Source organism: Rhipicephalus sanguineus, chromosome 1 (genome assembly GCF_013339695.2).
Source record: "Rhipicephalus sanguineus isolate Rsan-2018 chromosome 1, BIME_Rsan_1.4, whole genome shotgun sequence".
Lineage (NCBI taxonomy): Eukaryota > Metazoa > Arthropoda > Arachnida > Ixodida > Ixodidae > Rhipicephalus > Rhipicephalus sanguineus.
Genome location: NC_051176.1, coordinates 221,132,983 through 221,149,435, shown reverse-complemented (window position 1 = coordinate 221,149,435; position 16,453 = coordinate 221,132,983). Strand labels below are relative to the sequence as shown.

The following is a 16,453-nucleotide window of genomic DNA, read 5'->3' as shown; positions in this document are numbered from 1 at the left end:
ACACACACACACACACACACACACACTGTAGAGGCCAACCACAAGTTCTGCAAATATTGCGCCAGCAGTTCTCCAGCACATATTGTTTTGCCATACGGCGAACTTAAAGGGTTACTGACGCGAAAATCTTCCGTTGTCGTTTTCTAGCGTCAAATGAAAGGCCAAGCCCTCAGAGCCTAGAAAATGTAGGCTACTGCTATGCGTGAGTGCACCTTGAAAAAGTAATTATATTATGTTTTTAAAGGCTAGTTTCGGTTCCACTGCACCCTGACGTCACGACACGGTATGAGCTTCTCGCCACGTGCTCGCGCGAATTATTGTGACGTTTTCATGGCCGCTCCGCACCGTGGCTCCGTTGTTGAGGAACAAGCGGCCATTTTGAATGTTTTGGTGACGCACAAGCGGCGATCTTGTAAGTTTTGGTGCCTGACGTCATTACAACTAGCCAGACTGCTGCGTGAAGTCACCAGAGTTTGTACTGTTGCCTGACATCAATGTATTGTCGATGTCGGTACGTGCTCCATGGGAAAATTGACTTTAATATCAAAATAAAATATCTTGGCAGCATTTGCGAAGCTTCACACTCGCTCAAAGCTGTCTTTGTATACAGGAGGTTTGTATGGCAGAGTAAACTCGCCTTCGAAATAAAGTGTCAGTACCCCTTTAAGTTCACTGATCTGATCCCGGGTAGCTCTGCTTTTGTTTTCTTAGGCTTATCACTGATTGCGTTCAACAAGCGCTCGAGCATATTGGTCGGCGTCACTTTCTTCGCCATCGCAGGAATTAATTTATCGGTGTTATCAAAATACCGGCGTTTTTCCATTTCGCCTGATCGAAATGCGGTCACCAACCATTGCCGGCATTCAAACGCGTGCTCTCGTGCGCAACGCCATAGAGGGTATAGTATACAACCACGGGTGGAAAGTGAAAAGAATGAATTCCATGTTTATTTGTCGTTGCTTCGAATTTAAGCGTACTACCGGTTTACCAGCTGCATACGAATATAGAAATATTCCTCAGCGTGTAAGTTGCACTAAGAAAGCACGCGGTCCTCTGTTAGTGATTTTTTTTTATCTCGCTCTATATATCCTCCCAATTGCCTAGAAACCTAAGTTTCAAACAACTACCTTTGCTATAGACTACTTTACGTAAGACATGTGGGAGCCGCCACCTTGGGTTGTTAAAAGAATGTTTTCTTCTTTTTGTATCTCGTGACGTGATAAGGTAAGGAAACGCCGAATGCACAAACCTAGCCGTTTTCACGTGTATACGCCCACCGTAGTGCTGCTGCTCGTTTAATCGTCCAAGATAAAAAAAGGCGAGGTTAACAGCCCAGTACGGCGGCACCGAATATCATCCGTAAAATAGTCTATAGCCAAGACAACTTCAATAATTTTGATAGAGTAGCTGCAATGAGCATGTTGCAAAACAACCCAGCCCTCGTTACGAATTGTAACCGAAGCCGCGAAAGTACCGCTGCATTAATAACGCAGACACCCACTCTGAAGTTTTTAAAAAGAGCGCACGCATGCACTTTAGAATGAAAGGCAAAGTATCCGGAAGGAAAGTAAAATTAAAAAATGAAGAAAGCTTCGCACTAGTGGCACCAAGCCTGAAGGAAGTGCAGAGCTGGGCAGCCTTCTTTGTTTCTATTCGTTTTTCTCCTTCTTTCCTCCTCTCTTTTTTTTTCTCTCTTCCCATTTTTTCTCTCTTTATTTCTATTTATTTCTATTTTTATTCCTATTTTTTCCCTTTCTTTCTCTCTTTCTATTTCTCGCTTGCTTCCTCTTTTTCAATTGCCTGTGTTAATATCATCATCAAGGCGCTTGAAGAACGAGAGGAAGAAGACTTCTCTTTGGCGCGAACGGACGCCCAGATGGCTATGCTTTGCGTGCGTTACGCCAAGCTACGACGACGGCATACGATCACAGCCCACGGCAGCTCGGCCCGCTAAAGTGCTCCACATTAAAATAAGAAAAAGAAATAACATGGTAAAATGGACAAAATTACTTGCAAAAACTAATTATTTTCTATACCGTCCTCCTTAGTTAAGCCGACTTGTGTTGATCGACGATTTATACTATAATTTTTATAAATTTCGATACGCATCTTTCCCGATTCCGCTCACAACGGCCGCATGAATTAACCCAACACATAAAAGAAAACATGACACAAACGAAAAGAAACGAGGGCTTTTTTTTTCTTGTCGCGCTAATTCAGGCTGCAGTTATGGAACACCAACTCGCCTGAATATCAACTTTAATATCCGCAAGAGCCACTTTCATATTATAAGCCTTTGCCGCTCCGTTGAACACTACGCAGGCTGTCTGGTTACGCTCATAGCGTACGATATAATTTTTATAGGATTCTAAAGCCCGCAATCATTTCTGAAAATTTGCAGCCTATATATGACTATAGTTAAATCGCACTTCCCAGACGTAATGCTGTTATCATAGACAGGAAATCTTTTCAACACGTGAGTAGAGGCTTTGGAAAGGTTTTACAAGTTTACAAAGCATGGCCAAGACCTAAACAACTTCCCAGACAATGAATATTAGCACAAGCGCCTTTAGTAATAGCGACACAGCTGTGATTAATTGCCCATTTTTTTTTTTACTTAAGCAAACGCTATCGTCGGTGGCAAAAAGAGGCGGTTTGTTAGTGCAAAAAAAGTAAAATAAAAAAAGGAGAGTGGATACGTTCATTTTACGAAAAACAAGCCCCTCGAGATTACTCCACCTATTTTCCATGCAGTGTTCTTTACATATACTTTACAAGACTGATAAAAGAAGTACTTTTTTTTTTTCGTTTTGAAAAGTTGTTTTCACCGAGGTTTACAGAGAGTATTACCAGGATATTAAAATGTTTTCTTGTGCTCTTGCTCGTCGACGTTTTTGCTGGGAGGGTTTAATTTCGACAAAAGACGCCGCGTTTATCATGGTAGTTTTCCTTTATTTTCTTTCGCTCGCACCCGCTCAGTGGTCGCTCCACGAAGCCGTCATATTTTTTCTACAATGCCGCAATGCTTTGTTTCCATCACCCCCTCCCCCCTATATATATGAAAGATGTTCCTGAGCTTAGGAACCACGACAAGCTACATTATATTTCTTTTTCTCGCACTCAGAAAGTTCGTGATCAGGAAGAAAAGAAAGACGATGCTTGTAGTAGATTTGCTTCCCTTTCAACATGCGGTGTGTTTCAACGAAAATGACAGCAATTCTTCAACGAAGATGACAGCGTGCCGTAGCAGTGGAAGCCAGAAAAACTTGCGACATGACATTTAGCGGCCTTTATCACATATGCCCAAATAACATTGCAATTACTTCTTTAAGACATATCGAAGCCCGCTATGTACTCTGCCACCATGAGCATTACATCAAAATAATTGCAACACAGCAGCACTTCCCCCTTGCCTGCAGTGAAATACAATAGCGCTAGTGCTGCCGTCTCGAAAACACTTTTCACGAGTTGTCTGAAAATGCTACGCTGCGGGCATGCAGACCTCACGCTTATTTTGCGCACCGACATCTCGTGGCCATGTGGTAGTTGGATGAATATTAACGAAATGACGCTTTTAACCGCTGCGAACAGTGGCGTAGCCAGAGATTTTTTTTCGGGAGGCGGGATGGGGGAGTCAACCGCCCTTTATGTATGTTCGTGCGTGTGTATGTATAGGTGCGTGTACATGCTCGCATGCCAAACTGAAAAATTTGGCGCCCTGTGTACGTGTCGTTCCTTTTCGTCTGGTCCCTTGTTTTCGCTGGCACTGTTGCACTGCAAGTATGAATCAACTAGCCCAAGAATACGTCTTGGCACGAAAAATTTCGGCCTTATTCACGCAGCCTTTTTATTCGATGGTGCTCTTTGCCATTGGCCAGCTGCTTTCGCTAAAGATATGTCCAGCATAAGCATTGGCTGAAGTTTGTTCTTACGAACAATTTAATCGCGAGAATGTGTCTATGAATACAGCTCCCGATTCGCAAAAGCTTCTTAATCTTTCAGTTACTGTCCTTCCCTTATCGGTCACAAAGCTTTTTTTTTCTTCGTTTAATGAGGTAATGACCTAATTTAAACGCTAATTCAATGACACCAGATACAGCTTCCACAAAGACCACAACTATGTATTGCCTTAATGGGAGAGTATACGCCCAGAACATTATTGGAACTTTATCTGGGGGAAAAAAAGAAAGAGGGATTGAGAAACGAAATAGAGGGAAAAAAGGAGGCAAGTTAACCTGAATAAAAAAATTCTGGAGTTTCACGCGCGATACCAAAGACACGATAATAAGGCGCACCACTTCCTGGGACCCGGTTGTTACCTTTCGGTGAAAATAAAAATGTTATAAAGCTGTCCACAAAAAATTGCGGATTGTGGAAACTGCCAGAAACATATATGTACCTTGCAAATAAATGGTGAACAACATTAGTGTGGTGCCTCATTTGCACCTATTCACCGATTCACTCAGCACTGTGCAACAAACACCTCGGGAAGGCTTAAATCACACGCTACGACTCGGCTAAAACATGAAATTTCCCCCGGTTTTACTCAGCAGTATTTAAGTCATGCTGGATGCGGAGACAAAATCAAAACGGGTAAATCAGCCTCGCAATTAAATATACGCACTATATTTATATATTAGCTATTTCACAGGCTTACATCCCTTGAGATACCCGTTTCATACTTTCATTCCCAAAATCGCTTCTCCTTTCGGGCACACGCGCCTCAGAACCCCTATTTGTCTGCCTTTTCCTGTGAAATATTTGAGGCCGAGAGAGTATCTACCAATTAGGTTACTGGGTGTTCCTCACAGCCCTTTTGTCACCTCGGCCTTGCGCTCAGAACAAGAAGACCTCGTAATGCGGGCCATTATAGCGTCTAAAACGGGCCTTCACGTACGTCGTGGACCTGACCAAATGACGATACCTGCAAGCTACGAGCTACGACACATAGGCTCGTGGTCGGAAGGTCCCCTTAACCAATGTTTTTTTACTGATGAAAGAACTTGCGGGATTTCCTTAAAATGTCGGTGTACACGGCAGGAAGAACCTTTGAGTTAGCATCTCCTCCCAAGCTTCGCCTATGTCCGCTAACCCTGTTTTGCGCCGTTCTACGGAGCAATGCACCCGCTTCAATAAGGCCCCGTTGGCTTGACCTCTAAGCCGCTTTCCTGCTCCGCATGTGAGCATGTGAGCATGTGAGTGCAATGTCGGCATGTGAGTGCTGGACTGCTTCGCATTCCGAGATTCGACACTGATTTGTCGAGGAGATGATGATTGTTGATTCCTCCTTGTATAAGAAATCGTTAACAACACGGCAATTAAATCTGTCTCCATAAAGTCATTGCGGCTGTGTTACACGTTAAAGGGAACGACAGCCAGTTTTTGTGGTACCTGTTTTCTTTAGTGCAACGGAAAGCTTACCGGTCAGAGTGTTCAATCACGGAATGGTAACGTGGAAAACGCCGAGAAATATTTATAGTCAGATTTTTTCGATCTGCGGCTACTATGAAGTCGTGCGCTTGCTCACAACACATGCTGCAAACTATGGGAGGTGAGCGCGGCAGCGGTTCGTGTTTGTGCACTGCGGTTTGCTGCGCGCGCATTCGTGCACTCCGCGTGCATGCGGCGCGGCTCCTTATGTCCCAGTAGTCCCGCTTCGCAGCGCAAACAGCCCAGAATAGAGCGAGGATGAATAACAATATACATACCTCAAGCTTAAAGGAGTACTGACATGAATTTTAAAATTTTGGGGGTTGTTGCTCTGAATGAAAGCACGGGTGTCGAGAACCCTAAAAAGAGTGTCGTGGTGCCTGGGGATGCATTGCATATATTTTTAATACCGCTTCTTTTAACCAGCAGTTTCGGTTTCGGTTTCGAAAGGGCGGCTTCATAGTGACGTGTCAAGTCTGCCCGTGACGTCACGGGCAGACTGCAACCCACGAAATATGCACCTGCTGTCCTTTGCTGTCAGTCGAACGTGGTTCATGATGAGTGAACTGTCGTCCAGTGCCTCCGACAGCGATTTCTGTGATTTAGGCTGCATGCAGAACCCAGATTTCGCAAACCAAGAGAGCTGACTTGAAACGTCATTGGGCTCTCCATGCGGTGAAGCTGCCTTGCAGATGCTGGGAGATGAAAACTTTAAAATCAAACTTAAATATTTATACGTGTTTCCCGGATGCGGTGTGGGGAGAGCGTTAACACTACATGCCAAGGAAACAAAAAACGTCCGTTTTGCTGCACTTCAAAATCGTGTCAGTACTCCTTTAAGCGCTATAATCACGGCACGCATAAAGGCATCAGACTATGTTCAGCAAACGGGACGACTCCACAGTGCATCATCAAGGCTCTTCCGCTAGGCTGCGCGACTTACCGCTTTTTTTTGTAACTTTTAAACGCAATTTAAAAATGTAATCCTACTCAAATCGCTAAAAGCATGTTTGAAGTTGTCAACATAATTCACGGTCCTTTAATTTCGACCAGGATCTAATCACACGTTCTGGCCAGTTGTCGGTCCTTTTAAGAAATAGAATTCACAGTGTGCATTGCTATAGCGTTGACATGACAGCATTTTACGTACATGCAACCATGTCGACACCCACTGCAAAATCTTCGCTTAGCATTACGATCCGACTCCGTAGTGTCTTTGGCAACCCGGCAAGTTGTGTCGCGCTCAGATTCGTGAATGCGAGAAGCACAGTTCAGAGTGTGCGCTCAGAACGCATTGAGCTTCCCGCTGGCCTTGCTCGACGCAGTTATCACTATATGCGCCGCGCCGAGACGCTCCCACAGCACTTCGGCGTTCTACTTGGCTTCACCGCTCCATGAGGCTATAGGTGTTCCTCATGCCAAAGCCAGTATCAGAGATGATACTTAGCTGCGGCCCCCATTTTGAATATATCAAGCGATAAAAAAATTTCTCACACAGAGTTCGCTTGTACGGTCATCTCTTTGTCTATTTACATCAAAGAAACAGTTGCAACTAATACAAAATTGAAACACAAGAAACGAATAAAAAAGTGAGGCCACATTCGCGAAGCTCCTAGTCTCTAATAATCCTCCATCGTTGTCTAGTGTCATAGTTTTACACTTTATTGCGTGCACTGGCAATAGAAACACTCTTGCATGTTCGTTCTACTTCAGTCAATACTTGAGTTTTAAGAAACATTCTTCGTGTCCTTAGTGCGCCTTCAGAAGGCGTATCTGCAAATAATTGCAGTTAGCAGAAAGCCAGACACATTCCGGCTTTCTTTTCCGGATTTTGATTAATTAAAAGAAATGTACAGATGACAAACTGGGTTAGCATGGTTCACCAAAGAACTAAGAAGTGAATAGACTGCGGACACAAACTAAAAACACACAATATAAAAGCTGCGTTCTTTCTCAATTCAATTTGTTAGAGGAAGAAACATGTGTGACGTACACATCTTTCGAGTTGGTACACGTTCATAGTGCTTAAATTTCACATAATTAAAAACCTGGATTTATATTGAATTATTCCCCCTACATAAGAGATGACGTGTGGCGCATGCATTAGAAAAGCAAATGACCATCTGGAGTTGATGAATTCTTCCTCGTTTATCCCTGTTGATTTAAACGCTACCTGTAAATTGACGCAGTAAGACGAGATTTTACGGCGCCGGTAAATTGGAGCGCAGGAAGCTTTCTTGATCTGACAGCTCAATCATGCGTAAAACCTGGATAGGTAGTTGGGGCTGTACCCTCAAGTTTTGTACTAGCCCACTCGCGTTAGTGTCATATACTCTCTTGTAGCTTCATGCTTGCTTTGTAGCGGATACCAAGAAGTGATTTGTCATTTAATTGTGTAGGGAGTAGAAATAACAAGTGGTTTGACTTGTGTTTTGGTGCCCGTTGTAATGACACGACTGTTTGATGTTCGTTAATTTCCTGTTTGGAACTGACAGAACTGCATTCTTCAATTACAGAACCGACATACGCATATTGCATTTCCTGAATTGTTTATGCTTTATTAACGCGAAACTATTTTATGCCGGGGTCCAGCAACACTTTCATGACGCATTTCCGTCACGGAAAATGCGTCAGCAAAATGAACGTCATCAGATGGCAAAGAAAAAAAAAGCTATAGGAAAAAAATTCCGTTCACGGGACTCGAACCCGTGACCTCTCGGTCCGCTACGATGGCTGGCGGACGTTTAGCCCACAGAGCTACCGCCAAACACATAACGGAGGCTACATGAACGCGCCTTTTATCTTTCACACTTTCCTCTCGCAGTGCTATTGGATGGATGGACGCTATGAACGTTCCCTTTATAACTGAGCGTTGACATGTGTGCCATCAGGCTCGAAAAAAAAAAAAAAAAAAAAAAAAAACGCGCCGTTGCTACAACCGTCCCATTCGGCGCATTTCCAATAGAAGTGTGTTTTCGTCAACGCTTTAACACACCGCGAGGTGGGGGCTTTAGCACAATCCTCGCTCATAGCATCCATCCATATCGACAAAAAGCTCTCCGACGCTCATCTGGCTGTCACACCGCGTTCCCCGCTCGCCCTGTGAAAATTAACGGCCAGGCTAGAGGGAAGACACGACGCGCGTAGCGTTTCTCTTCGCGTTTCACGACGCTTTGAAGGAGTGCATATGGAGTATCAATGTTTATTATGTGCTTGTTGATGCCATATTTGCGCGGGATTCACCATCTACGGTGTCCACGTATATGTTAAGAACTTCAGCTACCGCGAAGGTTAAATCATGATCATGGGCGTTAGTGGTTGGTACGGAGATATTCCACTAGGCGTCAACGTGAGTGCGTCCACATAAAGCGGTGCTATATCTCCCAAACAACAGTAGACATTGTACGAGCTCTCATATACCAATGCACTATAAACAATCAACCGCTTCTGTGACGACCAGTTTCGCTTTCGTATTATACCGATTCCTATGACACAGGGATCAGCCACCTTTTTTCTCGTGTCGTAGTAGTTGTACCGAGCTGCTTGACTTTAAAGTTTTGGAACAGCATGCGCGCCTCATTAGTGATGCACATTTTCATTTAAGTATGCGGTACGAGAGACGAGAGGCGTGCGGCGTCACATTTTTTGCATAATTAGTGCATAATTGTGCATAATTGCATAATTGGTGAGATTTGAAGAACCTATGTATATCATTACACTGCTTAGTTTTGTTACCGCATAAGTTAGTCCCACCTGTGTTGAATGACGTGTGATGAGGTTTGATCTGGACCATACTTCTAGAACTGGCATAATTCATACCCTCCGTTGTTGCCCGGTAACAAAAAAAAATAAGAAAAAGAAGAAGAATGAACCTGAGCAAAAAAAAAAAATCGACAGCATATCCACGAGGTGAATGATGATGAGTGGGGCGAAGCTCCGGAGGGAATCATCGGTAAACCGTGAATACTCCGAGCGAAAGTGAAAGCGTGCCAACAGCGAGCGGATTTTATTACAACGGTCCCCCTTGCGTACGTCGCCGCACTAAATCGAACGATTGCCTTCCACCAATGACATGCGCCTATGTGAATCTTCCGTGAGTTCTGTCCAGTACATCATCAACGACGTGAGATCGGGCGCGTTTATTCTAAAGGGTCGATGAGAGTCATGGCGATTTGCAGCTCACTTTAATTTTACATGTACGCTGTGAATTTTTATTTTTTAATCACGCACAGGAGAAATCTCACACAGACACTACCTTGGAGGTCAAAATCCAGTGCCTATATATACGGGGTGGTTAGTGAACGGTTGTGCAGCGCGAGCAGTCGGTTTTTTTTTTTCAATAAAGAAACTCAGTAGCAGACGCTGCCTGCGTCGGCCTCGCGAGGCGAGAGGGGGGGGGGGGGCTGGAGCACGCAACTGCAACGCAGCGAGCGCGGAGCGTCGGCGTCGCGAGGCGAGAGAGGGGGGGGGGGGACTTTAGCGATCGGCGCTCGCCCGTTGCCGATCACCTCGCCCGTTGCCGAGCGGGCGAGGTGGCTACATACTACTACTACAGAGGAGGGCACGACCCACACCCTGAGGAGCTTCGCCCCTAAAATGTTTACGAAAGAATAGTCAAATATTGCGCAGCATCATATACTACACAGCTTTTTCAGCCATCGTGGTTTTGCACCTGCCAAGCAAGACGGCTACACGAATTAACTCCAAGCGCGTGATCCACGAGACGCGCATTATACGGTCTCGGGTATCGGCCCACACAACAAGGCTAGAGTGGGCCGATTCTGGATACAGTGAAATACTGAGCGGCGCTTTAGTGGCGAGATACAGTCCAAACAGGCGCATTAAACCAGAAGGTTTTATTTAAGGGACTGTGCTTTATCTCATATATTTGTTGCACTAAGAGTATTCAGACACCGTTCACAGTTTTACTCTGTAATTCTGTAGAGAACACAGTCGTCAACTAGCATACCTGTAGAATTAGTTCACATAGGGCGACAGATAAACTCATTTGAGTGGTGTGTATTGGTGGCGCAGCTGGTTTTGCATTAAACGAAACGAGAAAATCTCGCCCTACAAAAATTTACATGGTACTTGACAAAGAACGTTACACATTAAAATGAGCTAAACGTCACAGCGATATCGTTTGTTCCATAATTTCATTACTGAAATAGTTCCTTCCGCTGGGACAGTAAAAGCGCCCGCATTACCCGATTGCCCACCTTACATCACGCCAGCATCTTCGCGTATGTCACAGCGCACCAGCCATCAACTCTGCAAGTTATTCGTCCTCAAACAAGAACCATAACATTTTAAGTCTAATTTTTCCCTCGGGCTGCCAGACTGCAACGACCTGCCCCGCCATGCTGCTGCCTTCACACGTCCTTCGGAATTTCCGGACACTGTGCTAGCCCCTGTGCAGGGTAGCAAACCGGACGTGCGTCTCCTATAACCTCCCTGCCTCTCCTTGCTTCTCTCTCTCTCTCTCTCTCTGGAGACTGTTCGAACTTGCATGTCACTGTAACGCCTGTACTTTATTGTGCATGCATACTAACCATCTCTTTTTAATACAAACAGTACTGCTTTTGTTTGCTGCCTCATTTAAGGCCACGAAATGAAACGAAATGAAGTTACATCAGTAAACAAATTCCCTTTCTTGCCTCCTTTTGCGCATATGTATTTGTCCATATAAACAAACACTTACTGCTATTAAGAAGGAGACGGCAACGTTTCGCGTCTGCTCGAAATTCGGACGACGAAGGGCAAACAAAACAAGCGCGTACAAAACAGCTTTGTACTTTGGTACGAACGCTTAAACGAGCATGCGCGACAATGGAAGAAAAAGATGATGAAGAAAAGCAGGCAAATAAATAAGTGAACGAGGAAGCAAAATGAATTCGCTTGAACAAAAAAAAATCAACGTTCAAGAGCTCGACATTCTTGGCCGCGAAAGCTACAGACGAGGTGCTGAGGTACGCCGTCTTGTGCACGCGCGAAAGTTTTTGTGCTGTCTCTGCTCTTGCGACGAACCACCAAAACTGAAAACTTTACTCCTTGTCCGCGGGCTGTTTGCGCGTCGCGGTGAGACGGTGGTTGTCGCTAATGAGAATGTCGGCGGAGCTTTTAGCGTGTTTCTCAGGTCGCAAACAATTTTGTCATGAAACGATTCCTTCCAGCCGCAAGTTGCCAGCTCGTCCGTTCGTTGAGTATGCCACCTATACAGTATTTTCCAAGTAATCAAAACTATAAGTACACTGGCACGAATAACTTTTGCAGGTTCACCTTATTGCCGAAACCACGGTAACTGTCCCTACAGAGTGGTTTCCGCTAGTTAATACTGCTTAATTAGACAAAATGTTTACGGGACTGGGTTATACACGAATTTTTCCATATCTTTTCCGAAAAGTGTTTGTCAAGGGTCCTGGTTATCACCTCAAACTATGACGACACTGCTCAGGGTATTAACATAAGCTGTCCAACAGTGGACCAGCACAGAGAGAGAGAGAAATCGACAAAAAGGAAAAGGAGGGAGGTTAAAGTGGCACTAGTAACCGGTTTGCTCAGATTTTGTGAAGCGAGCGTTAGCTGGTAAGGATGTTGGAAGATCGGGTCGAGCTGCGTTATGACACCTTTGCGCGTGGTGGGGTAACTCAGCCTGATTTTGATGTAAATATAGTATACCTATGCGTAGTACCTGGACGTGCTAACAGTGCGCAGCTAGCAGCGAGAAAGCTGTACGATCTACCGCCTGTTTTCATTGTCCTGCCTCTAGGCAGCACCTCAATATGCCAGAACATTATATAAAAATCACAGGAGCCCTTGTGCACACACCTAAGACGACTCGAAGGCGAAAGCCATCTTCTTTTTCTTCTCAGTCGATTTATTAGGGACCCTACATGAACGGCCGGTCATGTAGGCTCCCTAGATGTATTTATCCTACCCCGCAACCCTCTGAAAGCTTTGTGCACCTAGCGTGGTTTTGCACTGCCTCCAGGATCGGAGGCACCTCACCTGCTTTTGCACTGCCTCCGTGATCAGCCCACCTTTGACCAAGCTACGATGTCATGTGATGACGGAGTAGGCTTATGCCACAGGAGCGAAGGAACGAGACGGCTGAACCAGAATCGACGCCAGCAGGGAACACGAGCCGTGGCTTCACGTGCTAATCACGTGCCACTGCGAAGTGCCGTCTTTATTTTCTTCTCTAGAGATGGCACGCGCTCCGATTTTTTTCACCGCCCAAAGAAGGGCGCTACAACGGCATTATGTGTAAAGCGACTTTAATTATGAGGCGTTACGTCACATGACGTCACGCCAGAATTTGTGATGCCATGATGACGTCATCACGTGATGATTTTTTTGCACCACTCATACCCGACGCCGCAGGACGCGAGACGCCGCCGACGACTCGGGACGCCGACGGTCAAATTTCGTGTTTAGTGAGGCATATAAGGCTTTCGCCTTGATACTTCTTGGGGTTTTACGTCCCAAAACCACGATATCATTATGAGGGAGGCCGTAGTGGAGGGCTCCGGAAATTTCGACCATCTGGTGTTCTTTAACGTGCACCTAAATCGCAGTACACGGGCCTGTAGCATGTCGCTGGAAGGAAGCGTGGGATGAGTCAAACTCTGATGACCGCAAGAAGCAGTAATCGGCTTCACTTACCTGGGCAATCTGGTCAAAGCGGCCAAAGAGCTCGTTCAATGTCTGCACCAGGTCCGATGCAGAGAGTTGCTCGGAGAGTCTGGTGAAGTTGACAATGTCCGCGTACAAGATACTGAAAAACAGACGAGAAATACAGGGAGCGGTTTTACTGTGAATATCTAACAACGATTACGAACGCTCGAAAAACCACGTTAAGGGTGGCGAAACGTTCAATGGTTTGCCTCCCTCAATTCATAGAAATATGTAGATGTAGTATGCTGCGTGATTTTTCTGCTAGATTATTTAAGTGGCTCTATACAAACTATAAACAATTTTAATTATAATAGCACCCTGAGTAAGTGCAGGTTGAGCGTGACGATAAGCACTCAACATTACGGCGCAGCACGTGAGGGGAAGATAGCACGACATTAAAGGTACACACTCTCTTAATCACTGGCAGCATTTCCAATGACCGCACGACGCTGTGTGTGCTTGGCTTTGAGGTGCTCTGAGGCGGACGGCTCCACGCTCTAATAGATCCATTATTTCAAAGTAACAGTTGAATGAACGTGAGCCAAATGTACTGATTTGATGCGTTTCAAATTCAGACAAGTGCAACAATACAACTAACACAAATTGCTACAACATCTTCATGCTGTTCCACTGTCTTACTACTCCATGAACCTACTTGTTCATACTAGTTAGTGGACAAATTTGAGCGTCTGCTTACAATATGATTGGAACTTTTGGCAGTGTTAGTGACATAAAAAAGGTCACATGAAGAAAAGTGAAGACAATGTGCTAAGGGTGATATATGCTACTAGAGCTTTGAATCATTTTCATATAAACTATATAAACAAAGAAGCAAACAAAAAAAGAACAGCAAAAATTGACAAGTGCCAGCATATTATTTTGTCCAGAGAAAAAAAAGGCTTATTTGTGCAATGATAGGGCTAACTTCAACTGTACTCTACTCTATGAGACGGTAAACGTGGTTCATGTATATTTTTTCAAATCTACATGATAACAGTTTACTCGAAGTCTGAAAAAATATGCCATGGAACCGCGTTAGCGAAAACAAAGACAGCCTCCGTGCTGGTTTCATGGAAAACATCCAGGACGTAGGCTCGAAAATAAACGTCGTAGGAAAAGAGTGCGATGAGCCTCAAAAACCTATAGCATTCGTTATAGAGTCAAACGACGAAACGGGATCTTCATATGTCGGGCTGTTTTGAAATTGTTAGATTCCTTTCTCCGCGGCATTTAAAAACACATTCGACCCGAGAAACTGAGCAGCGGGCATCGCTGAATGCTGCAAGACAAGAGATGAGCAGCGCAAGACAGCTGGATGCTTATGGGCCTATCCCACGCCGACGCAAACAGAACGGATTCCTTCAGCGCCGGGCAACCACACGCAAGATTTTCACCGACGTTTTCCCGATGCAAAGCGGGCGGAGAGCGCCGTGCGAGCTCCTCTTCCTGCATGCGGGCGAGCTGTGCTTGCGTTGCGTCCGCCGAGAGAATGCCGCGCGTCGCCTCACGCGACGCACGCACGGGGATTACGAGGCCCAGAGCGCGCGGCCTTTTCCCGGAAAGCCGGACAGTAAATACATGCACGGCCTGCAACGCAGTTACCGCGACGCGGCAAGGCACAAAGCAACGCGAGCCGTCGTGACGCGTATAGCTGGTGCGGCATGCCGGGCAGAGTGCATTCGCAGAGCGGCGCGGGAAGACTTTGGCTATGAAATGCATTTTGGCTCCGTCCTTGCGTCCACCACCCGCGCAGCACTCAAGGTTTCGGGATGGCGGCGTTTCCATGCCACTGTCGCGTCCTCCATTACCGACGGGAATGCGTGCTTCCTTTTTCCTCGAGTCGCTCACCTCCACCACTGGGGAGATTGAGCATTTGTCTTAAACTGAGACTAAACAAGAATGACAAAGCAGTGGCGGTACTGTTTTGTGTTGTTGGTGTGGCCGTCTAAAGACCCTCATGACGCTACCGTAGTATCCAATTATGCAAGCTCGATTAGCTGCTTCTACCCGCCACAGTGGTCTAGTAATTAAGGCGCTCGACTGCTCACCCGCAAGTCGCGGGATCAAATCCCGGCCGCGGCGGCCGGAATTGTTATTTTGCTGTTGTTGGTGCTTCCTTTGCAAAGGCGACTGGGGAGATGTGGTTGTAGTTCGGTATCTGTTTTTTCGATGCAGTATGTTCTTTTAAAGGCCATGGTGCTGTCAGAGAAAAATATTATACACATTAGATTTGTTTGGTTCCTGCCTTGTATGCAATCGCCTACGTGGGCCGTAAGGAAAAAGTAATTCACGAAAACCATTACGGTGATGGTGATGATTATTAAGCTATACAAGCAGTAGGCTTTTGCGAGTTCTGGCAGGAACTGTGATGAAGAGAATTCCATTGTCGACAGGCTTACGCGTACGGCACAAAGCGTACACGCAGGCCACTTGCGTAAGTTCGACTAAGGCACAGCTGACGCGCATACCTTACTGAAGATGCGACCATCTCATGCCCTCATGGCTTGCCTGGATGAGTTCACCCAGTGCGAGCGGTCAGGCTGCTCTAAGTACCGCAATTTTCAGTTTATAGCTTGCGGCTGTTAAGCTGCAGTAAGGCTGCCTCGACAACTCCTTTCGTCTTGAAAGCGTTCCAAAAGTAAGAACTCCTAAGACTTACCAGAACAACAGAGGTGCGATACGCAATCATTTCAAGGCGATCTACAAGTTTCCACACCAAGCATGTGTAATCCACGGACTTTCTCGTGAACAAGCGACGCTGTTGTACCGCATAAGAACCGGGTCCGCATACACCCCGGCTTGGTCATTCAAGACTGGGCGATACGCTTCCCCGTTTTGTGCCTTCTGCGGTGACATCGGGGACATTGAACATTTTATTTGGCTTTGCGCGCAGTTTGATGTGGAAAGAGCAGCGATGGTCCACAGCTTGCAAAAAGGTTGTCATAGGCACCGGACATTTCAAGACGTCACTTTTCCTGAAGGGTCCGCGGCAACGAGGAGGAGCGTACAACGAATTTTTCTGGTCTTCCTGCGAGACAATGGGCTGTCCAACACGTGGTGACAGACACTTCCAATTCAGGAGATGCTCAGGCGGAACAATTGCCGGCCATGCAGGCCAGGCTAACACCGCCTGCTGTAACATCACCACCACCACCACCACCTTCTTTGAAGGCCCTAGCTGGACGGCTGCAAAGGAATCCCCCGCTTTGAATCCATTAGGTCTATACTAGGCATGTTCTTAAGTTACGATGACGAAGAGTGCGTAGGCCTCTCGCTGACTTACGACAAACTGGTGCCCAGCTTTCCAGTTTCAACCATCGCTTTCTGTCACATAACTGCCACTGAT

At 45.8% G+C, this 16,453-nt stretch overlaps 1 protein-coding gene across 1 annotated transcript in view; it reads right to left on the bottom strand.

Annotated features, from left to right (window-relative positions):
* The window catches only part of LOC119372661 (adenylate cyclase type 2), a 597,485-nt gene that overhangs the window by 164,042 nt on the left and 416,990 nt on the right, over positions 1-16,453 (bottom strand). Inside the window, exon 6 of the mRNA XM_037643118.2 lies at positions 13,096-13,207. Within this exon, the coding sequence (XP_037499046.1) occupies positions 13,096-13,207 (112 nt within the window). The remainder of the gene's footprint in view (positions 1-13,095; positions 13,208-16,453) is intronic.